Source organism: Doryrhamphus excisus, chromosome 10, assembly GCF_030265055.1.
Source record: "Doryrhamphus excisus isolate RoL2022-K1 chromosome 10, RoL_Dexc_1.0, whole genome shotgun sequence".
In the NCBI taxonomy this organism is placed as follows: Eukaryota; Metazoa; Chordata; class Actinopteri; order Syngnathiformes; family Syngnathidae; genus Doryrhamphus; species Doryrhamphus excisus.
Genome location: NC_080475.1, coordinates 14,343,510 through 14,370,123, shown reverse-complemented (window position 1 = coordinate 14,370,123; position 26,614 = coordinate 14,343,510). Strand labels below are relative to the sequence as shown.

The following is a 26,614-nucleotide window of genomic DNA, read 5'->3' as shown; positions in this document are numbered from 1 at the left end:
ACAGTAATGTATAGTAATGTCAGCTAGTTATAAAGTAGGCTAATTTGTTGATAACATGACTGTTATGAAAGACACATACACAATATTATATATGAAGATAATACTTGTTGTATTAGCACTTTATGTGTAAAATAATCTTCCTGAGGGGTGACATGTGTGGTCTACAGTTAATTTATTCCTGACAGCCAAAGAATCAAAGGTTCCTATTGGATTCCATAGAAAATGCATGCGTAACGCAAAAACAAAAATTTCTTAAAATTTATAAAAGGTAAGTTAAAAATGTGAATGGTATGATAGCAAAAACATATCTTTTGAGGAATACCTGGAATATGAAATGATTTTTAAAAAATTCATTATGAAGATTTCAAGAAAACAACCTGACCAGGTAATTTTTGACCCACTTATGGAAAGTTGGGGTAGTAACACAAAAACAAAATTTTCTTAAAATGTATAAAAGGTAAGTTAAAATTGTGAATGGTATGATAGCAACAACATGTTTTTTGAGGAATACCTGAAATATGAAATGATGAAAAATTTTCAAGAAAACAATCTGACCACTTATGCATCTAAGGGTTAAGGTCAAAATGATGCCAAAACCCAGATCATCAGTGCTATACTAGTATACAAATAAAACCTTCTGTCGTTAGTCTATCTTGTATCTGTAGTCATCTGATTTGTTTATGCTCTCTGTTTGGTCTACAGTGACCTACAAGGAAGTGGAGGAAGGCGACTTTGCGTGACCATCGAGCCAGCGCTGCTACTTAAAGGTGACATCATGGTGAGTGACAGGAAGTGACAGAGCAGACCGGATGATATCGTGACTTTATCTGAAACAAATGAACTGGAAAGGCCAAGTCTGTGGAGCCATGCCAATGCCGGTGTATAAAGCACTGATGTGTGTTTTATTTTCTCACATTATTCCGCTCTCTGCTGCCCCCTGCAGGTCAAGTGCTATCACAGGCGAGCCCAGACTGCTGACAGGGACGATGTGTTCAGGCTGCAGTTCCACACCTGCACCATTCATGGAGCTCAGCTATGGTTTGGCAAAGGGGAACTAGATGGTGCTTGCACAGGTATATTTACTAATTATTACGAACATGTAGTAGATGAATTAAAATATTGTACTATGAAACACAGTATTACTTCACATACTGCTTATAGTTGTACTATATGGGTTTCCTGCTTTTTTTTCCCCCCAAGATGAGCGTTTTCCATCTGATGCCACAGTGGAGTTTGTCTTTTCCACTGGACCTGAGAAGATCAAAGGTTGGTTTACAAATCAATTAAAAGCCAATCACAGGACACATATAGACAAACAACCATTCACACTCACATTCATACCTATGGACAATTTGGAGTCGCCAATTAACCTAGCATGTTTTTGGAATGTCAGCGGAAGCCGGAGTACCCGGAGAAAACCCACACATGTTTTGTCTCTCCACAGGTCGCGAGTACCACAAAAACGACCCGGCTGTCACCGTGGATTACAACACCGCTGACCCAGTAGTCCGCTGGGATTCTTATGAGAACTTCAACCAGAGATACCAGGACAGTCTTGACGGTAATATGTCACCATGTCTCAGTTCCGCTTCTAAAATGCCTTAGAAAGGAAATCAAACGATTTATCTTTGTTTACGTCACAGATATCGCCCACACAAGAGGCCCCCTGGATGGGAGTCTCTACGCTCAGATAAAGAAGCGCCGGGGTCCAAGTTCTGGTTCTCTCTCTTCAACCAATGGCAGCAGCCCTCGAGAGGATGATCAACCTGACCGTTTTCTTCCTCAACGTTCCGACTCCGCTCTCTCCGCCCATTCCAGCCCTTTCAATCAATCATTCATCCACCCAGACCACCACGATGAGCCGATACGCCCACCGCCTCCCACCAGACAAGAGCGAGAGGAACTTGAGCGTCTTCTCGGAGGCATTGAAGGAAGTGGGGATGCAGAGCGAGAGACCGCCATTTTAGATGATGGCGATTCCTCACCCTCGGAACGGAATGGGACACCGAGGCTTGGTCGGTCCTGTTCCTGCCGGGATGGATACCGGTCCCAACGATGTGCAGAACCTGGATGCGACCGCACTCTCCTCATGCCGAATGGTTATTGTCTTGATCGGGCACCCGGCACCAACGGGCACCACGGGGCAACTCCTTCTCCCATCGCTAACTCAGCTGCTCCCCCCTCACACATGGACCTTTGCCAGCACTACAGTCCACATCCACATCATTCCCTCCCGCCTCCGGATCTAGTGTGGGACCGACAGAGTAGCCAGCAACACTTCCTGCACCGCTCCTTCTCCGAAGCACCCTCGTCACGTCACCACTGCCCTTACCCTCCTCTCGACCCTCACGGCCACCCCCATCACCACCCTGTGTCCGCACCGGCTCGCCTCTGCTGCCGAGAGGATGACTACAGCCCCTACCATCATCTTCTTCCGCATCATCACCACCATTCCCACCCCAAATCCACTGGCAACCCATCCTACCATGACATGATGCTACTAGACAGTGCGTCTCCCTCTGGCTGCCCGTGCAGGGACTGCAGCATAAGAAGAGAAGACGCGGTGGCTTATCACAGCTTGAGGCTGGACCGCGGTGACGGCTTCCAGTGGGACAGAGAGGGCGAGATGGGCCTACGAAGAGCCCGGGAAACAGAGTTAGCACGAGGAAACTCCGAGATCCACTGGGAGAGGCGAGGCCGGGAGTTGTCCCTCCCTTGGGAGCAAGACAGAGAGGCGGAGCTTCAGTGGGAAAGAGAGAGGGAAGCAGACTACTGGCACAGGAGGGATGCCATAAACTCCTACGGCCCACAAAGTCACAATCATTCTGCCTTCACCTTTGACCCCTTGCCGTCGTGCCACCCCGCATATCCTGAGGCGTCACGTTCCCACGCTCATTCCCACCTAGACCTCAAGTACAGCAGCAGCAGCAGCGGCTACCAGACACCCCGACAGGCGTGTCCCTGCTCGCCTTACCAGCCGTCGCCGTCCGAAAGCAGGGGCTACGCATCAGGCTACCAGTCCGAGTCCACTTCGCCGCTTCCTCCCGCTTCATCCGTCACGGGTCCCTGCAGCCATAGCAACGGGTCATCTGAGCATAATCACAACTACCACCGTCACCATCCAGACGTGCCACAATCATACGGCTCTGACTCACACACTGGTGAGACACGCAAACAAAACATTCCTTTTATGCTGCAAAAACCACTAAATGTTGTGGTTTGTTCACTTCCTCTTCTAGATGGCCTGCGGAACTCTGGTGAATGCGTGGGTTGGAGGGATCACATCACCAACGGTTCCTTCAAGAGGGCGCACAGAGATGGCCACGGTGCTTCTTCCACTCCATCAGACATGTCTGGACCGTCCACACCCGTCCACACTAGCAGTCCTCCAAGCACACAGGAAAGGTATCTCATGGATTTAAGCTGTGTACACACAGTGTTGTTACTGTAGAAAGAAATACAAAACAGTAATAGTCACGTCTCCATTGCAGTCCCAGTCCAGGTAGAGAACACGACATCCGTAAAACAGTCATCAGCAGTGACTACGTGGCATCCCAACCTCAGAATGGACACCATTCCTCTGATAATGTTGTCCAGCAGTCCACGGAAACGTCGTTAATAAGCAGCACTGACTCATCATCGCCACATGCAGACAAACCGTCACACTCAGAACCGCACAACCACTGCAAAGCACCAACCGTCCCGTGCCCGACAACACAACAGCAGCACTGTTGCTACGAGGTGCCATCATCAACACCCAACGCTGTTGCCTCACCTTCGTCGGACCACCACACCCAACCTCCCACTCTGGAGAATCACCCATCAGAAGCTGCAGCTGTGCCGTCTTCTGCGACACAGGCAGTGTGTCATCCTCCCAGCCAGACTCAAACCACCAACACACAAGTCAATGGATGTTCTTCCCCACCCACAGAAGCACCCAAAATATCCAGCACCTCCGATTCTCCAAGTGCACCCATATCTCCAACTTCAACATCATCTTCCGTCCAAGCTGCATCCAGTAGCATGGATGGCTCCCCTGTTTCTAGTAGTCCAGTTCCTGGTTTTGCCACACTGGGTCGGAAGCTAATGATGAGCGGTTCTGACCTCCACCACCATTCCACACCCACCCCTCACCACCACTACCCAGGCATGGAGCACAATCCCGCTACGGACACCAACAAGAAGCACCATTACCCCCCTGCTCACCCACTACATCTCCACCCATCATCCAGTTCCAGCTACTCTACCATCACCATCCCACTTCCTCACCCTCAGCCACCCCTGCCGGAGAAGAGACACCCACCCGTGTCGCCTGGCCCACCAAGTGATGAGGCAGAAGCTGAAAAACCAGCCATGAGCACGTCTGGCAACACTCAGCATCAGCACCACGTTACTTTCTCGCCCACCGTAGGGGAAATCGCACCGCTTGAGAGTGATATCATCGGGTCTGAGGAGCCTGAGGATGGGAATAGAGTCAGTGTGAAGTTTGTCCAGGATAGTTCGAGGTTCTGGTACAAGCCTGGCATCTCCAGGGAACAAGGTAAAAAAGGAGATATTAATCATCTGTTCCAGTGTCCAAAACTTCTATCTCACCATGCACATCCCTAACATATTACTCTTTCTTGACTGTAGCAATTGCTGCTTTGAAGGGGAGAGACCCTGGAACCTTCCTGATCCGGGATAGCAATTCCTTTCAGGGGGCGTATGGTCTAGCACTGAAGGTGGCCACACCTCCTCCTAATGTCCACAACCATAGCAGCAAAGGTAAAAAAAACAAGATAAGTTATGCCTTTATTCGTCCCTCAGTCGGGGAAATTTGCATTGCACAGCAACAAGAGTACAGAATCAGTTAAGCAGTACAAAGTACACAATATAATAAAAATAAACAATATAAACAACCCAAGTATTAACAAATCAACAATTTTACCCAGTTATATACAAATAAAGTTTGCAGATAATACGAAATTAGTTGAAATATATGACCAGTCTATACACTATGAGATCTTGCTAGTGAGTTAATATGAGGCATTATAGAAATACTTACTTAGAACTTAATATATTTAATATACTTAGAGCCTTAATATTGCACAGTGAATGGAGTCTTTAGTAAATATACTGAATATAAAAAACAGTATTGCACAGATGTACATAGTGGTGTAGAAGACAGGATTATGTAATTTATGTAATTTTTACTAGAGCTCATTAAGTTACCCAGAGTGATAATACCCACACGTTAACCGTATTACTCCGTTCCTACAGTGGGCGACCCCCTGGAACATTTGGTGAGACACTTCCTCATTGAAACAGGCCCTCGAGGAGTGAAGATTAAAGGGTGTCAGAATGAGCCGTACTTTGGTAAGCATTAGTATTTGTAATGTCCATCCATTACCAACGTACTGTAAATGCTCCAATGAAGGGTGTTGAAATATGTGTAACCCAATGACAGCATTGTGAGCTAGCTGAAATTAACTCGTTTCACATAAGGATTGTGAATGATGGGCAAAATTCCTCTTTAAAATGTTCCTACTAAGTTGTTTCCAGTGTTTTACATTGTTTATGTGCATTCAAAGGAAGTCTGTCTGCATTGGTCTATCAGCACTCCATCACGCCCATCTCTTTGCCCTGTGCACTGAAGATCCTCGAAAAAGGTCAGAAGTCCTTAACTTATTTGTTAAACTATGTGTACTTTTGTCTGAGTGGTCTCCATCTTGTCAGATTTGATCGGGGATGTGCAGGAGGTTCAGCCTGTGAGTAACATCAGCACCGCTGCTGACCTCCTCAAGCAAGGAGCAGGTGAGTCCACTCTGTAGTCACTATCATAGCTCTGACATATAGGCTTGGAGATCCGCCATCTCATCGTTCATTTTTATCAATCCTCAGCCTGTAACGTCCTCTACCTGAACTCTGTGGAAACGGAGTCTCTGACTGGGCCTCAGGCCATCGCCAAGGCAACAGATGCTACACTGGGCCGCAGCCCTCGCCCCGCTGCCACAGTAGTCCAGTTTAAGGTGACATCACAGGGCATCACACTGACGGACAGCCAGCGCAGGTACCACATATCACAATGTTATTATTATTATTATAACAACAGTAATAATAATAATAATATATATTTTTTTACTTTTACTTTGTGTGTGTTCCTATTCACAGTACACAATCTAAAGAAGTAACCTACAAGTCATAATTTCTAGATATTAATAAATAAGTACAGGCTATATGAGCAATACATTATTATTATTATATTTTATAATAGGAATATTCTTAACAATAATGATAATAATAATTATTATTATCATTATGATTATTGTTAAGAATATTACTATTATTATAAAATAATGATCATAATCATAATGATTATAATGATTATGATTATTATTTTAAAATAATAATACTCTTAATAATAATTATTATTATCATTATTATTATTAAGAATATTATTATAAAATTATTATTATTTTATTTTATAATAATAGTAATATTCTTAACAATAATGATGATAATAATAATTATTATAATTATCATTGTTAAGAATATTACTATTATAAAATAATGATCATAATCATAATGATTATAATTATTATTATTATTATTTTATAATAATAACATTCTTAATAATTATTATTATTATCATTATTATTATTATCATTATTATTATTATTAAGAATATTATTATTATAAAATGTTATTATTATAAAGTTGCCACTATTATTTTATTATTACTGTACATTACAAATTGTCAAAGAAAATATAAAAATACTAATAGTAGTTATAAAGTAGAGTCAGGTTCATGCCAAAATGTAACGTTTGACCTTAGTTCATAGATCCAGATATACTTCATATGTACAGTAGAGCCCCCCCTTAGTTAAGGTCTAATGCACATTGCTGTCATGTCCTCCTTTGTCTTCTTCTAGGGTTTTCTTCCGCAGACATTACCCAGTGAACAGTGTCACCTTCAGCAGCGTTGACCCCAACGACAGGAGGTACGACAGTAGACCACCCACAAGACTGTAACTACAGATGGAACTTGAACTAACCTAAAATCAGCACCCCTGGATCACTTGGCTGCATCTGTTGCTGTGATCTTGGCATGGTTGTTTGTGTATGTTAGATGTATGAGATGTATGAGATGCATGATAGCGAGAACCAGCATCTGTGTGTGTGTGTGTGTGTGTGTGTGAGAGAGCATGCTGGCTGCAGCTGCCTGAGCCTGCTCTTTCTTTCTCTTTGAAATAGGTGGACTAACTCAGACAACACCACTGTTAAGTAAGTGCTCTGTTGTTTGTTGGCATGTGGTAGATATAATTAGAAGAATAGTTGCATGGCATCAAGACTGTATGCCTGGCAAAAATATGAATTACTAGAAATAATCATGTGACATTTTCACCAAGTGCTAACATTCTACCCCTCTCATCTCCATTTAAGAGTTTTTGGTTTTGTCGCCAAGAAGCCAGGCAGCTTAGCGGAGAACGTCTGCCACCTGTTCGCCGAGCTGGACCCTGAACAACCCGCCGCGGCCATCGTGAACTTCATCAACAAGGTCATGTTGTCGCAGCGGCGGTAGATGTCACAGCGATTATTATATTGCCTTGTTACAGTAGGAATGTTACATTTTTTAAAAGGCGCCACATCGTCCTCTATCGACCCGTATCACAAAGCTGCTTGGCTAGTATGTCGCCATGGTAACACAAAGCATGAAGATGATTCAAAAGAACATTTAACATTCCTTCCAGGTTAAAATATCATTAAATATCATAAATGCAGTAGAACCAATACATTTAGTGAAGCAGCTTTGTGATTCCACTTGCATAGGATGATGATGATGATGATACAGGGTTATATAATCAGTCTAGCTAGTGCATTAGTAGCATCACAGACTGTTAACACATCATAACAGGAAGTAAACAAGACCAAAGACTATTATGTTGTTTAGTTTCGCAGTACCCACGCAGGGGTGGGGTTGCGAGGAGAAGGGGGGTGGGGTGGGGCTTTCCATCATCGAGTCCACTTGTGTAACTACGACAATCCTGTTTATCCCCCCCCACTCATACACTGTTCATGACGACAAGTGGAGAAGCCGGGGAGCGCAAACAGTCATGTTAACTTCCTTTAACCAAGTGTGTGTGTGTGTGTGTGTGCGCGTGTGTATGTATGTAGGAGGCGATTTGAAAGTATTCAGATGTGTGTCGCTCATAATTGAAAGGAACGTAAGTGAAACGAGTGGGGGAAAAAGGCGACCTAAGGAAAAGCGTACAGTGTTATTGTACAGTTATTTTAGTGACTTATTAAGTCAAAACAGCGGCCAAAAGAAATGTACTTAACCAAAGATGAAGCACTCTTTGTATGAATTAATAAGCTTTTTATTCAGCTATATTTTTGTACTTTAACGCCTTCTTGTATCTCAGCTCCGCATTTATATTAGTGAGAAAACACTATGTTTATTACAGCAATAATATATTGTGGTCTTTGTATTTACCTCCGTGTTGATCTCTGTATTATGTAGTAATATATTTTCACATGCAGCTATAGGACCATGTATGAGACATACAGTAATAAGGAAAGTGTTTTCTTCAAAAAGGATATTCTGCTATTTTGTATGCAAAAAAAAAACAAGGAAGAATAGAATAAAGTGATAATGATGTGGTACCTTACATTGTCATTCATGGAATATTATAACAAGGTTTATTCACAGTTCCTTTAATGCTTCTTTGGAGGAAATCACACAGGCATTTATTATTAAAAAAAATCAAAACAAATATATATATAGTTTTTTATACAAACAGCAGAAAAAAATCATCTATAAATCTATACAAGACATGGCTAATGGCTTAAAGATACCATCCAAAACAGTTGAAATGCACTTCATGAGGCAGGAGTGTAGCTTCACTTCATCTACATAAAATCGCCTTAGTTAAATGTGCATCAGTAAAAACAAAATGGTGCAAGAAGTGCTTTTCATATAGCTACGTAAACAACACAGCAGTTTGTACCAAGGCACTTGGAAAAATACTACAGTTGCAGTCCTGGATTCTCAACACATGCCAGTGCAGCGTTAAATAAGGCCCACAAAAAAATATTCCCTTAAAGAGCGTATCTTTGGAATGCATGTACTTTGTTAGAGAACTGTTTATCTAAATCTTTAAAAAAAAAACAACAACAACTAAAAGCCCAACATCGCTTTAATGAGATTCAAAAACCGACCTTCTTTCGGCTTTTGACTCTCCATCCTGTTCTCGTGCTGTGGCAGCTAAAGGTGGCTGTGGGCTGAGATGGGATGCTGCTGATGCTGGTGGTACGAGGTGTTGGAACCGCAGTCAATGTAGCGATATGCTTCCAGGCTGTTCTGGGACGTTCGCACCATGTGTGAGGTTTTCACGGAGGTTCTGCAAAAGTGTGTTGACAAAGGGGAGGAGCCACAAACACGTGATTTTCCATAATACTGTAAGATAATTTCAAATAACTGAAATTAAAAACATGAATGTAAAGCCATACTTACTGCATAAAAACAAGTATGTTGTGGACCTTGATGCTGGGCATGGTGCAGAAGGCACTGATGGAGACAAAGGGGACAAATTACACATTAGACTTTTGATTAGAGCCACTCTTTTGCCTACTACTGTTTAAATGTAGCTGTTTAAAACAGGCATCTACCATCATTAATAGCTTTTTATTCAAAACAGTGAAAGCTCTCATTGGACTTTGTTTTATTTGCTTGACACTTACTAGACGTACGGCGCACTGCTGCCTATCTCCACGCTGACTGTGTAGTCCACCTGTGCGACATTAAATAACAGCAAATTAAGCACATAGGTATAATGAGATAATATCTCCAGTGACGAACGATACTTACCCGGCGCTGACTGAGGGGCAAGATGGTAGTCGCGTCGTTGAGCTGATGCGTCCCGATCACCTTCTTCATGTAGAGCACCTGACAAGTGATGCTCTGGACTCGCACCGAGAAGAAGTTAGGGTTGCTGAAGTTGAGTGTGCTCTGATGGGGGTAGTGGTAAGTAAAATTAAATTACAATAGTAAGGGGAGCCCTGGAGAGGAAAAAAAAAAGTATGTACCGTCATGTTCATTTGGACCTTGTTGTTAGCATGATCGAAGTGCACCGTCACCGCTCGTATCCCGTCATCCGTCACAACGACGGAGCGGGGAAAGAGGAAGAAGGCCACAAGCACGGAGGCCAGGAAACACAACATGACTGACAGAACCACATAGAGTTTCCTAGGAAAGACATGACAATGATTTTTTTTGGTACAATATTAATGCACAGACACACAAATGATTTGGGTGAGCTGATTGGTGACTTACGTTCTTTGAGGTCGCAGCCTTTGATCGCTATATGGGATCAATGCAACCAACTCATTGACTTGCTCTGTTTGGGGAGAGATGATACTAGGTCACAAAACATGGCCATTCCAACACCATAAAGGTTATGCAATTTCACATTTTCTTAGGAAATATACCTTCAAAATTGCTTTTTCATTGGCTTGTTTCAGTTTTTGGATGACATCATCACAGAAGAGTACAAAGGTACAAAGAACAGATGTGATTATGGCCATAATCACATATGTGTTGACATTACTGAATAAATGACTGTTACTAACTTGTTTCCAATAATAACAAATACAATTCAACCATTTTAACTGTCTCTTGCACTGAGTAATAAAGGATAGTTTTAGTGAAATGTGTTTTTTTTTACATTACAGTACTGTATTTTGACAATGTGGTGGTCGTGGTTTAGTAATAGTAATTTAACCTGAACTACATTAGTTAAGTTTATTTTTTTTCAACAAGCTGGACATTTGCTACATGCTAATAGTAATTAACTTCCAAGTACTTTTACCTGAGGGTATCCGTCCACTCCCTTGACACGCCGGGCATGTTATGCTGTCCTTGCCGGTAAACTCCACGTAAGGGAACTGGGCTATGTCTTCCCGCCTGACAAGCCCGTCCAAGGAGTCGTCATCGTCGGAGTCTTTCTCGTCGCCTCGCCGCCTGGAGCTCGACCTCTCCGGCAAGAGTGACAGGCTGCTCCCGCTGCGAGACAACACGCTCCCCATGGCGGCCGGGCTATGAGCCTTTCACCCAAACCACCGTCTTTGTCCCGTTGACTACTTTGCCGCTACAGGTGGGTACAGATAAAACATATTTGTTATAATAATAGTCATTTTAACTCGAAAATTAATCAGAATGTTACCTCAAGAGTTTAGCCTTATGTTGCCTTCATGTGACCTCAGGGCATTTGCGTGTCTGGAATCCATTGCTGTTTTCACTTGCTGACGAATCAATTGTGAAGTCTCGTTTTTGTGCTAGTTAAGTACGAGAGAAAACACGTATTCAGTCTAGTCAATACGGTGTTCTTTTTTTAGTTTTTTTTTGCTTTTTTTATTGCTACTTAAAATACGCGCATGTTAACTAGCCTACTCTTAAAACAGGACCGCCAACTCCCCATCCACTTCCGTATTATTTCATGCGCTGGTTTGGCCGCCATGATGGTGAGCAGAATCCAGAAACATTGCATTGTAAACATATCCTCGGCATGTTCTGCTCAGCCATAAATTAGTCGTAATACTTAATATTCTCCTAATATTTCTTGTGAAATTGTAAAAAATACTGCCCTTTTTAAAAACATTTTTTTGTTTTCTTGGTGAATTGTATTTTTACAATGTGCCGTGGGCTAACACAAAAATACTTCTACCTTGTGGTTAAAGCAAAGACTATGTACTGTTGGGATTGTGACATTCCGCCAAACAACACTAGAGGGCACTAGAAGGCAAAGAAATAGGCAGGGCAAAAAATTACTGCAATTTTTCCAAGTTTCATCACTGTATTTGTGTACTTTTAAGTTTAGTGAGTACTTTTCCACTGGTTTTTATCAGCGACAAGGCGGGGACTGGTTGCCAGCCTATCACAGGGCACACAGTGACAATCATTCCCACTCACATTCATATTTACAGACAATTTTGAGTCACCAATTAAACCTAACATGTTTTTGGAATGTGGGGTGAAAACACATGCACACAAAGGGAGAACATGCAATTTCCACACAACAGAGATTTGAACCCAGGTCTTTCCGACCGTGTCCAGCATGCTAACCACTCGTGTGAGAGAGTGTGAAAGTACAAGAAAGTGTTTTATAGCTTTGGACAAACATTGGGCCTTCACACGTTTGTTATTTAGTGGCCTTAAAGGCCAACTTTGTCAGGCTTGTAAAGACCGTGGAGAAATAATGTCCACTTGTCAGTAGATGGGACTTATACACAAGTGAAACAATAAATTAAAAAAAAACTAAATTTCATCTTAATAATGACCAGATATGACTATATATATATATATATATACTCGTCTTTCAGTCAGACTGTAACACACATGTACATTTCTGCATAAAATCACCATCAAATGTGATCTGATCTTTGTCAAAAATCACACAGATGAAAAAACAGTGTCTGCTTTAACTAAAACCGCCCAAACATTTGTAGGTTTTCATATTTTAATGAGGATAGCATGCAAACAATGACAGAAGGGGGTGGAATAAATAACTGAAACCTCTGCCTAAGGAGACTTAAAAAGCAATTGAAACCAATTTTTACCAAACAATTGAAGTCAGGTGTGTGCCCAATCACTGATGAGTGGCTTAAAGCTACTGTGCCCACTATAAAACATAAACCAGTTCAGTTACTTATTCCTACCCATGTCTGTCATTGTTTGCATGCTATCCTCATTAAAATATGAAACCCTACAAATGTTTGTGTGGTTGTAGTTAAAGCAGACACTGTTTTTTTTCATCTGTGTGATTTTTGACAAAGATCAGATCACATTTAATGGTAATTTTATGCAGAAATGTGAGAAATTCCATAAAGTTCAGATACTTTTTTATACCACTGTATAGCGTGGAAAGGAAAAGACATAGAAGACTGTTGGCAATGTTTGTGTAAAATATTCCACAGTGGTTAGTCATTATTTCCTGGGTACTGAACTGAGGCTAAATTCAAAACAAACGATTAAAACAGATTAAACTGTATCGGTGACAAGGCTACTGTCATCACATAACAGTTAAATTTTTCCAGCATAATATATGACGAGGATGTAATGATACTGTGTTGAGGTCGAGTGCCATCGACTAGTCCCACTAAAAAAGAAGCATACAGATGTTTGCAAATATTTGAGCGTGTGCTTCCTGTGTGTGCTTTCATGGCAGCTCTTTGGAAAATTTGGATTCATCGAACCGCAGCAGTGAAAGACGGTCATTGTCTGCAGCCTGATAGCAAACATTCAGAAGCAGTTAGTGCTTCTAGAACTTTTAATGAATAATCAGGTACATTTGCAGGGGTTTGCAGTCGGGAATCTTACACACACACTGTGACGTTATGACCGAGGCATGATATTAACTAACAAATGAAGACGTATATCTTTCCAAAATGTCCCCTTGTTGCTTAGACAGACAATTCCATAATGCCCCACAGAGCTTTGTTGGCCTTTTCATTTCATTCCGCTCCACGTGAAGCACATGAAGCGAGAGCACAGTCAACCAACTTTAATGAACAGCTGCCATATCAGCTTTTCTTATCACGGTGCTTTCGAAAGGACTCAACCCCTCCCGCCTTCCTCCTCCTTTCTGTCTTTCTACTTTCTCCCCCCCCCCCCCCCCTTGACATTTTTTTCCCACATTCTTGGCAGTCAAACTTCTCCCATGAGATCTTCCAGTCGACTGTCCAACTCCAAAGAAAATGTCAGTTAGGGTTTATTTTCTGCTCCTGAATTACACTTGTTTTGCATTATCTGGTATATTTGCATGTAATTGTACATTTCAAGACTGCATTACTTGTACACGCGGCACTACTATGAGGCCCCCGCCTTGATATGAAAGTTTAATGTTAGTGCGACCCGCGCAAGTTTGATATGGATGCTGTATGGTATCATGTACCCAGAAAAAATTATTACGTTTGATTAATGTTCATGTTAAAGGTTAAATAACTGTTAATAGTTATCCTCCCTCTCCGTGTGGAAGTGGTAAGTTTTTGGCTATTTAAGTTTAAAGGAAATAACTTGAAGGCTACCGTTTAGGTCGCTAGCTCTCTAGTTTGCGAGTTAGCATGTGTCTCAAGACCCTGCAGTTGCGCAATATGTTGTAAATAAAAAAAGTATAAATGTGACTATAGTCGTGTTTTGTCATGTCTACGGGGCTCTAATAATGCTTTGTTAATTTTAATCCGAAAAAAAAATTGTCTACCCACCAACTATATGTGGCTTCTTAATTTTTAATTATTTGCCGTTTTATTATTATTATTATATTTATTTATTTATTACTGATTGATTGATTTTCTTTATTCTTGATTTGTTTATTTATTTTTCATCTTATTTTGTGTAGAAAAATAATATCAGAGCTTTTCTTGTAGAAAATTGGAACCAAAGCAAAGTTTTTAAAATTTTTTTGTTTTTAATAAATGCGTTTTTTTTTGGTTTTTTTTGAAAACCTGATGCGGCCCAGTCTCACCCAGACCCGAGCTCCAGATGCCCCCTAGTAAATTGAGTTTGAGACCCCTGCTGGAATGTAATTCCAGTTAAGATTTTGGCATTATGGTGTCATAGATGGAAGGAAACTGCAAGGATGAACATTATTGTGGACTCAATTCCCAAACATTCCTGTTTGATTCAGTCACTACTTTTGTCTAAGCATCCACGTGTAATGTAATCCGATTTAGCAACACCCACCTGAGTTGGGTGCAAAGAGACTCGACAAGTGACGTCAGCTGAAGCTTGGCCTGACGTGATCTAGTTGTTTGGGTGGATTGTCCCCGTGGGGTTTACATCAGACTGTGTGTGTGTTAGCGTTGGACAAATATTCATTTGTTTTCACCATTCATGTGATAAAAGCTGCAAGGGTCAATGTCGGGAGTTAAGAATCGTCTGTCTGACAGACTGTAAACCGAACACAAGACATTTCTTGTTTAAACTGATAAGACTTAATTTTATTTCATTATGTTGGAAATCCATCCATCCATTTTCCTCCGTTTTTTCCGGGTCCGGGTCGCGGGGGCAGCAGTCTCAGTAGGGAAGCCCAGACTTCCCGGTACCCGGCCACCTCCTCCAGCTCCACCGGGAGGACACCAAGGCGTTCCCAGGCCAGCTGTGAGACATAATCCCTCTAGCGTGTCTTAGGTCTGCCCTGGGGCCTTTTCCCGGCTGGGCATGCCCAGAACACCTCACCACAGAGGCGTCCGGACTAGACGCCCAAGCCACCTCAACTGACTCCTCTCGATGTGAAGGAGAAGCGGCTCTACTCTGAGCCCCTCCCAGATAACTGAACTCCTCACCATAGGGTCATGGCCTATGTTGGAAATGACACTGAAAAAAAATATTATTAGTGATGCCCGTGAACACAACCCCTCATTGCTTATAATAACAGTTTAAAGCAGGGGTCTCAAACTCAATTTACTTGGGGGCCACTGGAGCTAGGGTCTGGGCGAGACTGGGCTGCATCAGGTTTTCCAAAAAACCCCAAAAAAACACATTTATTAAACACATTTATCGCACTAACATTTAACTTTCATATCAAGGCGGGTGCTTCAAACTAGTGTCCTGCGGGCCACATTTGGCCCGCGGGCCGCGTGTTTGAGACCCCTGATCTATACCGTACACTGTACATTTGATTGGTCCTTTTCTCTGTGGAGTCTCTCCTGGTACTCTGAACCTCCAACAGTCCAAAACATGCATGTTACCCATTAAAAAAAAAAAAAAAAACTCAGGTAGAACTGCCAATTGTGGTGGAAAAGTCTATTAAAAACAGTTTTGCGGATAGTCCAGCGTTGCTCATGTTCAATCCCATATTTTGCTCTGCAACTCCAACCACTTCTGCCTGATGTTTGCCTTTTTAGGCAAGTTCAAAACTGAACAAATATTTCCTGGAAGCCATTGGTGTTAGCTCCGTGCTAACACAGTGAAATCTTCGCGGCCCGCGGGCCAAATGTGGCCAAATGTGGCCCGCAGGACACTAGTTTGAGACCCCTGGTTTAAAGTGTGATTCAAGTGGTATACTTGTGTGCTATTTTTTTTAAGCTTGATTGACATATTGGGCTCTAATTGTGTAGAGTGGCCGGCGCTCTTTGCAATTTTCGTCAGGCGCAGCGCGGCGCACCCACGCCCAGTCTCTCCCACGCCCAGTCTCTCCCACGCCCAGTCTCTCCCACCGGCGCATTTAACGCAGCTGAGTGTAATCTTAACCAATGAAATGAACTCCGCTCATTGCCTTTAAATGGACTACACATCAGAGGCTACATCATACGTGAGGTTGAGTTGCCATTAAACATGACATCTCTTATACATCTAAATATGAGGTTATTGGCTTTTACACACATCCTCTCCCCCCCTTGAATGATGCACAATGGTATGGCCTCTCCTGTCTGTTCATATAAGGAAGATAACTAAACCAAGGCAGTGGAAGATATGGCTGGCGGTCGGTAGGAGGGGGACACTTCCCAAGAGACAAACCAGATTAGTCAGGAGAGGAAAAACACACACAAACAAATGATGTCTTCATCATGAGATCATAAGGAGTCTCCCTTACATAGACTCCCAATGGCTGACCCTGCAGACCAAAGAAGGACCTAGCACGCTTACATAAAACTCGCTCTGTATCGTGCCAACACTTTGGTCCTTTAACTTTCAGATTCATCACCCCGTCTACTGAACGTAGCTCCTCATTCCGTGAGGACGTTGACCACAGGAAATAATCGCCGACCTTGCTTTTATCTCTCCATCAGTCCTCATCGAGGTTCATAAATGTTTGCCGGCACTGATTAAACAACATTTTACAGTGTTTCGTCCATATTGGTTAATCATTACACATTCAGCTGTCATCATGGAGCTCACTTAGAAAGGTCACCTAAGTTCACTTATTACGTCACAATGTTCACCCTTGCTTCCACGAGAGATAAAGCCAGGCTCCCCGGTAGCAGCAGAGACCTTTTTTGGTCATATCGCTAATCAGTTGCCAAATAAGTCAGCCAAGCCTCTACTTCCTGCTCGACCAAACCGTGATGATATTTATTGGCACGCAGGACATGAATTATAATCCTGGTGATTAAACAGCAGATTCTTCCTCTATGATGACATACTCCATATTTACTTATTTTGTGCAAAAGTTGTCAAACACTAGAGGGAGTGAAGCTCTAATAACCGGCCCTTGAATGCAACAGCCTCCTGTTGGAAGTGGATATTTCCCTTTTCCCAAGCACTTCCTGTAGGTGACAGATCCTAACTTGTGGTTGCCAAGTGTCTTATTATTACAATACCTAATATAAGTGTGAAATATACTGTCATTGAAGTATTTACTTATATTTAGAACAGCAGAAACTACATAATTTCATGAATTACTTTGCCTAAAAAGGATGTTGCCCACAGCCGCAGCTGTGAATGTCAGTTTTTTTTTAAGTCGGATTTGTTCGAATAGGTTAAAGTAATTATAGACCAAATAATGAGGCTGAGTAAAAAAGAATAAATAAATAAAAATGGCCGACTACAATAACATATGCGTGAACGAGTGAGCTAGCTAAGCTAAGGTGAAGTCAACGGGTGTTTGATCAAGGGTTTCAGGTGTCAAGCGGCACACACACACACAAGCAACGAAAGGATTTGGCAGTTTGTTACATTGCTCAAGGGCACCTTGTCGTTGCCTTGGAAGCGAATTGGCATCTCTCCAGCAACCAGTCGCCCTCCCATTGCTTTTCCGCCATAATTCAGAGACGCCTAAAGAGTTTGGTTTCCATAGTCCAACCCTGTTTGTTCTTTTCTTTGTTGTTTTTGCTTTTGCAAAATTTGTAAAGATGGCGTTAGAGTACCTTTGTGTTGTAATAAGAGTGCGAGAACATGAGGTGTGGGGGTGTCTTTGGACTAAAAAAAAATATTATTTCTCCAGTGTATAAAAGTCACTTTAAGGTACAAACTGTGATTCTGAGAACTCGGCATCAGTTTGCAAACAAGTCTTCATGCTGTTGTTTTCATGCCCATCACTATTGTTATTATTATGAGACATTTTCTCATGGGTTAAATGCACCCCTCATTTAAATATTTACTGGCTTCTTCCCTACAGTAAATTTACTTTAAAGGGACACTTGGTGGGCACAGGTGCTTGACAACCACATTCCGAAACAGAAGCCAAATATCCTGTCCCTTTTGTCCTTTTGTTGTTTGGAACTCGCCCTGACTGAATGGGACCATATCTGAGGTGGTCCACGTCTTAGAGGTGCTGCCACGGAGGGCCCAGTTCGTTCCAAAAAACCTGCGACTGACCGACTTTAACCCTAACCACGTCTATGAACTGGACTAATATGATATTTGAATTTATTTTGTATACATGTGTTGCCCACTCGACATCCATTGCATCCTGAAAGGTATGGGGTGGGGGTTCAAATCAGCGTAGTCGTGGATCGTTGCCAGCTTGTAAAGCCCTTTGAGACTCTTTTGTGATTAAGGGCTATATAAATAAACTTACTCTACGCTTATTTAAAGAGGTTAATGAGTAAATAGTCCATTGTGCATTTTATGTTATCAGTTATTGTTTTATTGCATTTTTTTTTAGTAGAGGACAAATCATAATTTTCTACCTTGTCACTTTCGGTTCAAGGAGTTTCTGGTGGTTTTTGGGTTCCTTTCAAAAGTCGAATTAGGCACAAATATTGAGTTTAGCTGAGTCAGCTATTCAACTCCGGAGGCAAAGTCTTATTTTTTCCCCCCCACCAGGTTTTTTTCCCCCCATGCAACATGCCTGTAAAATGAAAACCGAAAGGGATCAGGTGGTGGCGCATTGCCTAGTTTTGGTCTTACTCAGGCTGATCTCTGCCCCCACCCCCACCCCACCCCAACCCCGATAGCCGTGTCCTGGCTATCACCTCTGTTGGATTTATGACATTGATTATTTTCAAGATTAAGCTGCTTTCCTTTCACTTACAACTTGTTTGTGTGTCTGCATTGACATCAGCCTCCTCAGTGCTACACAAACATGCTCATCGGTAGCTGCAAAATGAACAGTAACTGGAAATCTCTTTTAAGTCTATACAAACACTGCACTCGTGGCCCACAAAGTATTACACGAACACACGCAAATATGGTGAGATTTCGTCTTGCGCGTGTCAAGATAAACATTTTGGTTGTTAACCAAAAATGCGATAACCTAGATGGACTTTAACCAAGGTATACTACTGTATTTGATTAAAAAATGTGAGTTAGCTCGACTTTTCCACTTTTGCTGTTTTTATCTCCAATTGTCTCATGCTGAGAAAGTTCATGATACGGTTTTATGAGGGCTACAGTTTGAATCCGGAGCTGATTATTTCTATTTCCATTATATCCGATGGGAATCATGTTTCAGTCGCCTCCGAGAATGGTTCCACTGTATTTATTTCCCAGAAGCCCGATGGTAAAATTTGTTTATTTACTCTCTCGTTTTGTCCGCAGGACCAAAATTTTCGTGGACCACAAAGTATTACATGATCACAAGCAAATATGGCGAGATCTCGTCTTGCGCGTGTCAAGATAAACAGTTTGGTTGTTAACCAAAAATGTGATAACCTAGATTAGTTTAGGACTTTAACCAAGGTATTGTACAACCAAGGTACACTGTATTTGATTAAAAAAATGCGAGTTAGCTCTACTTTTCCACTTTTGCTGGGTTTTTCTACAATTGTCTCATGCTGAGAAAGTTCATGATAAGGTTTTATGAGGGCTACAGTTTGAATCCGGAGCTGATTATTCCTATTTCCATTATATCCGATGGGAATCATGTTTCAGTCGCCTCCGAGAATGGTTCCACTGTATTTATTTCCCAGAAGCCCGATGGTAAAATTTGTTTATTTACTCTGTCTTTATTTCCGCAGGACCAAAATTCTCATGTTGCTGAGCAACCAAGTATCCGTCTTTCCAGTAAGTACACATCTTGTTAGTTCTACTATCAAAACAGCTTTTATCAATAATTTTAGTGAGTGTTTGGAGTTCCTCCATCATTACTGCAGTTTGTTTACTTTGACTTTATTTTGGCTTCACGTTTTCTTGTTCTCTCACAAACACACACCCTCCTCCTCACTGGGAGGACATCCAGGGACTCTTATGAAACACACCCAGCAGATGTGTGACGGTAAAAGTGAAGAGAAATGATTCATGGTGTGTGTCTACGGCTAAGCCCGTTAACTGTTTTACTGCAGAAAAAGGGAGGCGGAGATGAAACAGCAGCGCTTTTACTTAGTCTGATAGTTTTGAATGGAAAGGAAAGTCCAATTTAAATTGTTTATCTGAAGTACTCACAGCCGCTGATAACTTCTCACGGAGGTGCTGTTGAAGGCCAAGTTCTTGTCTGCCAAGTAGTACAAAAAAAAACTAGGAACTCTGTGATGCAATATGCATGCAACACTGACATGAAATCATATTTAACCATTTATAGGAATCTCAAATACACTGATATTCCCACTAGGGGTTCAGGAAATGATTGTAGTGTCTTTTTCCCAGCATGCTTTGCGGGACTGCTTTGTAAATACTACTACTTTATATCAAGCTAGTATGGTTACATTGCTACAGATAGTTTAGACAAGCGATGTATGTACGTTTGTGGCATGAGTGGCAATGGATGACGTCCATTGTTAGCTAACTTATATTAAATGGTTTACTCTGGCTAGAATGCACAGAAAAGGGAAAGAAATACTGTTTGTGTTGATGTTTCAAAATTCCCAAAAAAGTGCAGTTCCCATTTAAGGAGTAAGATTCCTAACTGACCATGCGTGTTGTCAGTTATTGCCAAAGTTAAGATTAAACTTAATTCCACTGCAACGTCTCATTAGCCACGTATACATGGACCCAAATATTCCAATTCCATTCGGTTTATTTGCTCAAATGGAAAGAATCTAACCTTTGTATACACCTCATTCCGAAAGAAAATTGCCAATCCGAATATATATATAATCGGATCCTTTTCCCAATCCGATTGAGGTATCTTGTACCCGCTCAATCGGAAAGTTGTCAGACTGCATTCTTTTTTGTGGTGTTTTTCTTCTTCTGTTGTTTATTGGCGGTTGGCAAGCAGCTTTCGTGTGCATTACCGCCATCTGTGGAACAGAATCTAATCTTCTTATACTTTATTCATAAGTCCAGTTTTATTAAAAAAGAAAATATATATCTATATAAAACATGTGCCGAGTTTAATTGTAAAATATTAGCAAGATTGAACTTTATCTTTTCCTGTTCCCGGGTGCGTTCTTTCAGCGAATGCTGAGATATGACGTAACACGCAGCTCGAGGCGTTCTTCGATTTAAAAAAATGGAGTTTGTTTTTGATTCAAACTAAATTTCAAGACTGGACGAACAAAAAACTGGCAATACGGAGTTATTCCAACAAGTGAAAGAAAAACTCGAGGAAGTCGGTATCACGTGATGTTGATGTTTACGTTTTACTGCGTATGCCCCATTGACTATTCTGGTTGATTATAGCGCCGCATGTAGACACGCAATTGGAATATTCCTTTCCATGGATACCATTGCTTTTGGAAAGGTCATTCGGAAAGAGAAAAACTCCTCATGTAAACGTGGCTAATGTTGTTGGTTCTGCATCAATCAGACTTCAGGACCAAACAGAAGCTAAAAGCAATAATATATCTGTCCCCCGCCCCCATTATTGCATTTTATTTAGATTATAAGTCTAATTGTGGTACAGTCCTCTTACTAATAGTAATATATTTATTTCACACCCCACTGAACCTACCAGCTTTGACTGAGGTTTCTCCTATGGTGATGTTAGGCATTTAAGCATCCTAAGGACTTAATGTCATTGAGTCTATATAAATGTTGACCTTCCTGGTGAGGTCGAGCCTTTCCTCCTGCTTAAAGTATAACTTCTAAGCACACATCAGTGTGTCTCCCAGTAGAGCGACTGAGGTATTGTTCACGCAGCTCTTTACGGGGCCCACTGAGGAATGACAGGCATGCAGATACTCCTTATCCGTTCTATCTATAAATCCTAAATGTCTTCAGCTACATCCCATCGCTCCTCTTGCTCCAACTCCACTTTCAGCTTAACCTTTTTTTTTTAGTTTAGCTCAGAATTTGATATCAGGAGCTGACGGATATCTTATTTTTTGGTGAAACTCGTGCCCTAATTTAGTTCTAATATGTTTCAAAGTTCCAAGCAAACTAGTAATTTAGTAGTCTGTTGCTCTCTAACCACATGATAACATGACATTCCCAAAAGAGGTCAGTGTCCGTGTCAAAATAGCAGGCAGGGCTAGGAACATGGTTTGCTTGGACAAGGCATGGGAATATGGCTTCTGTCTAATACAGGACACGACTGAAATACTGAAGGTCAGAGTGGGAATTTGTCAGAAGCTGAAAGAATTTCCTTGAGAGGATGCTGGCAGGAAGCCAGGCGGCCGCTTGTGTTCCCATTTTCCTGTTCCGACATATTGGATGCCACATTCAACCTTCATACAGTACTGTGAATGTCTTCTTCTCCTGAATTGCTACATACAAAATGGTGTATATTTATATATTGTAGTGAATATAATAAAAACCTGCACTCCTACTGTGCTGCCTATGCTATTATATTAATCACAAATAAATATATAATGGCAGTAGCTCTGCAAGTGCACAGTAAACCTCCAAAACAGAACCTAATTTGGCTCTTTGCTTGAAGTACCAATCTTTTTTTTTTTTTAGAAAAATACAGTGAACAAGGCTGACAGATGATTTCCCTGTTTGCCATTAATGCATGAATCACCAAAATAACATCATCATTAAAAAAAAATTAAATAATAAGTCTTACAGATCACTGACACACATACACAGTACACATACTATAACGTGGTAATAATACGTACATATAGCAACCTCTCATTAATACATGTCAATTTCAGACTTGAAATAATGTACAGGCGGCACGGCGGTCGAGTGGTTACTGCGCAGACCCCACAGTCCCACAATCCCACCCTCGGCTATCTGCATGCTTCTCCGGGTACTCCGGTTTCCTCCCACATTCCAAAAACATGCTAGGTTAATTGGCGACTCCAAATTATCCATAGGTATGAATGTGAGTGTGAATGGTTGTTTGTCTATATGTGCCCTGTGATTGGCTGGCCACCACTCCAGGGTGTACCCCGCCTCTCGCCCTAAGACAGCTGGGATAGGCTCCAGCACCCCAGCGAACCTCGTGAAGAAAAGCGGTAGAAAATGAATGAATGAATAAATAATAAGTCTTTCAGATTAGTGGTTAGCGCGCAGACCTCACAGCTAGAAGACCCGAGTTCAATTCCACCTTGACCATCCCGGTTTCCTCCCACATTCCAAAAACATGCTAGGTTAATTAGCGACTCCAAATTGTCCATAGGTATGAATGTGAGTGTGAATGGTTGTTTGTCTATATGTGCCCTGTGATTGGCTGGCCACGAGTCCAGGGTGTACCCCGCCTCTCGCCCAAAGACAGCTGGGATAGGCTCCAGAGGATAAGAGGTAGAAAATGAATGAAGTCTTACAGTTCACTTACACACATACACAGTACATATAATACATATAACGTGGTAATAATACATATAGCAAACTAGCAGACTTAAAATAATATACAGATGGAAGCCTGCATGTGCATAAATTGCAATTTAAACCACACCCGCTTTCAATGTATGCCCCGCCCACTTCCGTATACAGATAATTTGCATGGGTGGACTCGCTCGACCCTATTATTTATCTTCATGTGAAAAGACTAGTTTGACCCATAAGGTCATAATTGCTTCATTTAATTCAGCCAAAAAAAACACAACTCAGTATGGGTTCTTTTATTTTATTTCCATATTTCTTTCTTTGGGCTTTTACTCAGACAACATTTTGTTGACTGGATTTGACATCCCTGCTCTCTGACACCACTTTGCCGTCCACAAGAGTCTGAGTGACTGTCAGAACTTGGGTCTGGACCGTCTTCTTTTTGTCCACAACGTCAATGCTGGGGGAAAATGAACAAGACAGAAGTCGGTTTTAGTTGTCAAATGATCATATTTGGTTTTCTACGCTATTCCAAGCTTCCTGTCATATTCGCTTCAACTCACTTCACGTTGACTTCTCCTTCCAACAACCTCCGGTATTCAAAGATCTCAGCTTCCAGTTTGACTTTGATGTCGAGAAGGTGCTGGTACTTTGTTGTGTCTCTGAGAATGTCATTACGTAGTTCGGTGAGCTGCTCTTGCAACCTCAGGAGTATCAGGTTGTACTTCTCCATCTCCACGTTGTAGCGCATTTCTACGTCCCTTAGAGTGGCCTTCAGGGACGCCAACTGTTAAACAGGTTATTTTAGTGATCAATTTTCAGGCTTTTTTACAGAAGATAGACTGGGAAAAAGTTGATACCAAGCTCCGTTGTGACTGCAGTTCAATGTCCAATGTCTGATACTTCCTCTTGGTTTCAGACATGACCGTTGTGGCCTCTTTTAGGGCTGTGGTACTCTCAGTTACTTTGACCTGCACTTCTGTCATCTGCACACAATATCGAACACACAGGGTTCTATTTTCATCGATTAACGGTTGCAAACTAACGGCAGTCTTAGACACTACCTGGGACTCGTGCCATGCTTTGGCTTCCTCCTGGTTCTTCAACACGATCTTCTCATACTTTGCCCTCATCTCGTTCATGATCCGGGCCAAGTCTTGGCCTTTAGGGGCATCAACATCCACATGGACTCCGGCCTGTGTGATCTGGGCACGCAATTCAGCAACATCCTGTAGGAAGAGGAAATAAACAGGGAGTGATTTCCTGAGCAAGCCTATCCTGTGCAAAGAGTCAAACAAACACTATCAATGCTTGTTTTCTGATTGGTTGAATTATGACGCTCCAAAAAACACAAACCATCTTATGGGTCTTCCTGAGGGTAATCAGTTCTTCTTTTAGTGACTCGATGTCACTCTCCAAATGCAGACGTATCAGGTTGGTATCATCCAGTAGCTTACGAAGTCTTGCGATATCAGCTTCCACGGCCTGACGCATGGACATCTCGTAGTGCATCCTAGTCACAGAAAAAAAAAAAAATCCAGGAATCTCAGAATTTAGGAAGGCTGCTTTTTTTTTCCAAAGCTCAGACACTTACTTGATCTTAAAATCGTCTGCGGCCAGGCTGGCGTTGTCAAGGGAAATAGCAAGTTGTGCGTTGCCCTTAATCATGTCGTAAATCTGAAACAGATGTGCGGAAATTGTCGTGATTGTGTACTTTCATTTACATTATATATAATCCTATTTTTATTTTCTTTGTTTTTCACACTTTTTTTCACAACCGATTGGGATTTCAAGGACGTGGCAGAAATAAACTTTGGGGAATGTGGAGTAACTCATAAAAGGACCAAGCAGAAGATAAGAAATGCATTAACATTACGTGGCAAGGTTAAGTAAGGGTTTTTCATCCACAGTACAAAGTTTTCCAAAGAATTCCATTCCATGCCAGGGAACCACTCCCCTAATACTAAAGATCTGCATAATTTATTCATTCATTCATTTTCTACCACTTTTTCCTCACGATGGTCTTTTACAATCAGTAACTGTTGCATTTGTTCACTTCCTGCTTTCCATAATACAGTTTAAGGGTTTTTTTGAGGTTTTTTTTTTAAATTTTGAATTTTTTTGTCCCGTACCAAAGTACGAGGTGATATGACCATACTCATTATCACCGTCAACTGGGCGTGCTGGAGCCTATCCCAGCTGTCTTCGGGCGAAAGGCGGGGTACACCCTGGACTGGTCGCCAGCCATCCAATCACAGGGCACATATAGACAAACAACCATTCACACTCACATTCATACCTATGGACAATTTGGAGTCGCTAATTAACCTAGCATGTTTTTGGAATGTGGGAGGAAACCGGAGTACCCGGAGAAAACCCACGCATGCACGGGGAGAACATGCAAACTCCACACAGAGATGGCCGAGGGTGGAATTGAACGTGGGTTTCCTAGCTGTGAGGCCTGCGAGCTAACCACTCGTCCACCGTGCAGCCTATATTTTTTTCAAACAGCAGAAAAAGTTGATATCTTTTTATGAACAAACAATGACCACTTCAGTCTTATTTCACTAATTGTTGCTGTTTTAGTTTTGAACCCTGGTCTCCTAGCTGTGAGGTCTGCGCGCTAACCACTAGACCGCCGTCCCGCCCGATCTCCATAATAATGATATTAAAATAAATAAGTAGATTTACCTTGACTTTTAGATCTCCAATGATAGCATTATACTTGCTGTAGTCCTTCCCATCCGACGGGCCCCTTTTCTCGAGAGCCTCCCTTATGTTGATCTCCAGCTTGCTGTTGGCCTTCTCCAGAGTTCTCACGGTCTCCAAGTAGCTGGCCAGACGCTCATTCAGTTGCTGCATGGCGACCTTCTCACTCCCGATGGCTACCAGTCCCTTAACATTCCCAAAGGACTGTTCGTTATACCTGCCTGAGACCCTGCCACTGTAGGAGACAGCGATCCTGGTCCCTTCACCCCCTGCCTCGCCGCTGACGCTGTGTGCGTATGATTTGGGAACCGAACCAGGGCCCAGAAATTGAGAGGATTCGCGTCTAAACAGAGTCTCCATGGCTAAACTTTGATATAGAGCACTGATAGAAGTGGA

General features: G+C 42.0%; 3 protein-coding genes across 5 annotated transcripts in view; 1 reads left to right on the top strand and 2 right to left on the bottom strand.

The window, feature by feature from the left end:
- The window catches only part of tns2a (tensin 2a), a 36,152-nt gene extending 27,091 nt beyond the window's left edge, over nt 1–9,061 (top strand). The window contains exons 14-28 of one of the 2 annotated variants that reach the window (XM_058085702.1): nt 703–778; nt 944–1,073; nt 1,201–1,266; nt 1,445–1,561; nt 1,644–3,161; nt 3,240–3,405; nt 3,492–4,540; nt 4,633–4,764; nt 5,260–5,355; nt 5,571–5,648; nt 5,716–5,793; nt 5,881–6,049; nt 6,912–6,980; nt 7,234–7,263; nt 7,423–9,061. In XM_058085702.1, coding sequence (XP_057941685.1) covers nt 703–778; nt 944–1,073; nt 1,201–1,266; nt 1,445–1,561; nt 1,644–3,161; nt 3,240–3,405; nt 3,492–4,540; nt 4,633–4,764; nt 5,260–5,355; nt 5,571–5,648; nt 5,716–5,793; nt 5,881–6,049; nt 6,912–6,980; nt 7,234–7,263; nt 7,423–7,561 — 3,913 coding nt within the window. In that variant the 3' untranslated portion in view covers nt 7,562–9,061. The remainder of the gene's footprint in view (nt 1–702; nt 779–943; nt 1,074–1,200; nt 1,267–1,444; nt 1,562–1,643; nt 3,162–3,239; nt 3,406–3,491; nt 4,541–4,632; nt 4,765–5,259; nt 5,356–5,570; nt 5,649–5,715; nt 5,794–5,880; nt 6,050–6,911; nt 6,981–7,233; nt 7,264–7,422) is intronic. The other variant, XM_058085701.1, reaches the window with a different exon arrangement.
- Nucleotides 8,681–20,316, bottom strand: tmem106c (transmembrane protein 106C). Of its 2 annotated transcripts, XM_058085706.1 has the most exons (9): nt 20,300–20,316; nt 11,202–11,313; nt 10,848–11,126; nt 10,313–10,376; nt 10,066–10,225; nt 9,848–9,988; nt 9,721–9,770; nt 9,494–9,547; nt 8,681–9,380 (listed from the first exon to the last, which is right to left on the bottom strand). In XM_058085706.1, the coding sequence occupies exons 3-9, from the start codon at nt 11,062–11,064 to the stop codon at nt 9,245–9,247; spliced, it is 822 nt and encodes a 273-aa protein (XP_057941689.1). In that variant the 5' UTR covers nt 11,065–11,126; nt 11,202–11,313; nt 20,300–20,316; the 3' UTR covers nt 8,681–9,244. The 2 variants fall into 2 exon arrangements, with proteins under 2 accessions (XP_057941689.1, XP_057941688.1); XM_058085705.1 differs by lacking the exon at nt 20,300–20,316 and having other exon boundaries at nt 11,202–11,476.
- Nucleotides 20,317–23,808: 3,492 nt separating this feature from the next.
- LOC131137584 (keratin, type I cytoskeletal 18-like) lies at nt 23,809–26,614 on the bottom strand. Its single transcript, XM_058085704.1, has 7 exons — nt 26,201–26,614; nt 25,104–25,186; nt 24,866–25,022; nt 24,574–24,738; nt 24,370–24,495; nt 24,073–24,296; nt 23,809–23,969 (listed from the first exon to the last, which is right to left on the bottom strand). Exons 1-7 carry the CDS (start codon nt 26,576–26,578, stop codon nt 23,843–23,845), a joined length of 1,260 nt encoding a protein of 419 aa, XP_057941687.1. The 5' UTR covers nt 26,579–26,614; the 3' UTR covers nt 23,809–23,842.

Coding starts and splice junctions, on each gene's coding strand:
- tmem106c (XM_058085706.1), bottom strand. CDS start 11,064: ATGGGGAGCGTGTTGTCTCGCAGCGGGAGCAGCCTGTCACTCTTGCCG. Junction 9,989..10,065: donor AGGTCCAAATGAACATGACG/GTACATACTTTT, acceptor TACCCCCATCAG/AGCACACTCAACTTCAGCAA. Junction 9,548..9,720: donor AGCAGTGCGCCGTACGTCTA/GTAAGTGTCAAG, acceptor TGTCTCCATCAG/TGCCTTCTGCACCATGCCCA.
- LOC131137584 (XM_058085704.1), bottom strand. CDS start 26,578: ATGGAGACTCTGTTTAGACGCGAATCCTCTCAATTTCTGGGCCCTGGT. Junction 25,187..26,200: donor TTGGAGATCTAAAAGTCAAG/GTAAATCTACTT, acceptor CATCTGTTTCAG/ATTTACGACATGATTAAGGG. Junction 25,023..25,103: donor GCAGACGATTTTAAGATCAA/GTAAGTGTCTGA, acceptor TTCTGTGACTAG/GATGCACTACGAGATGTCCA.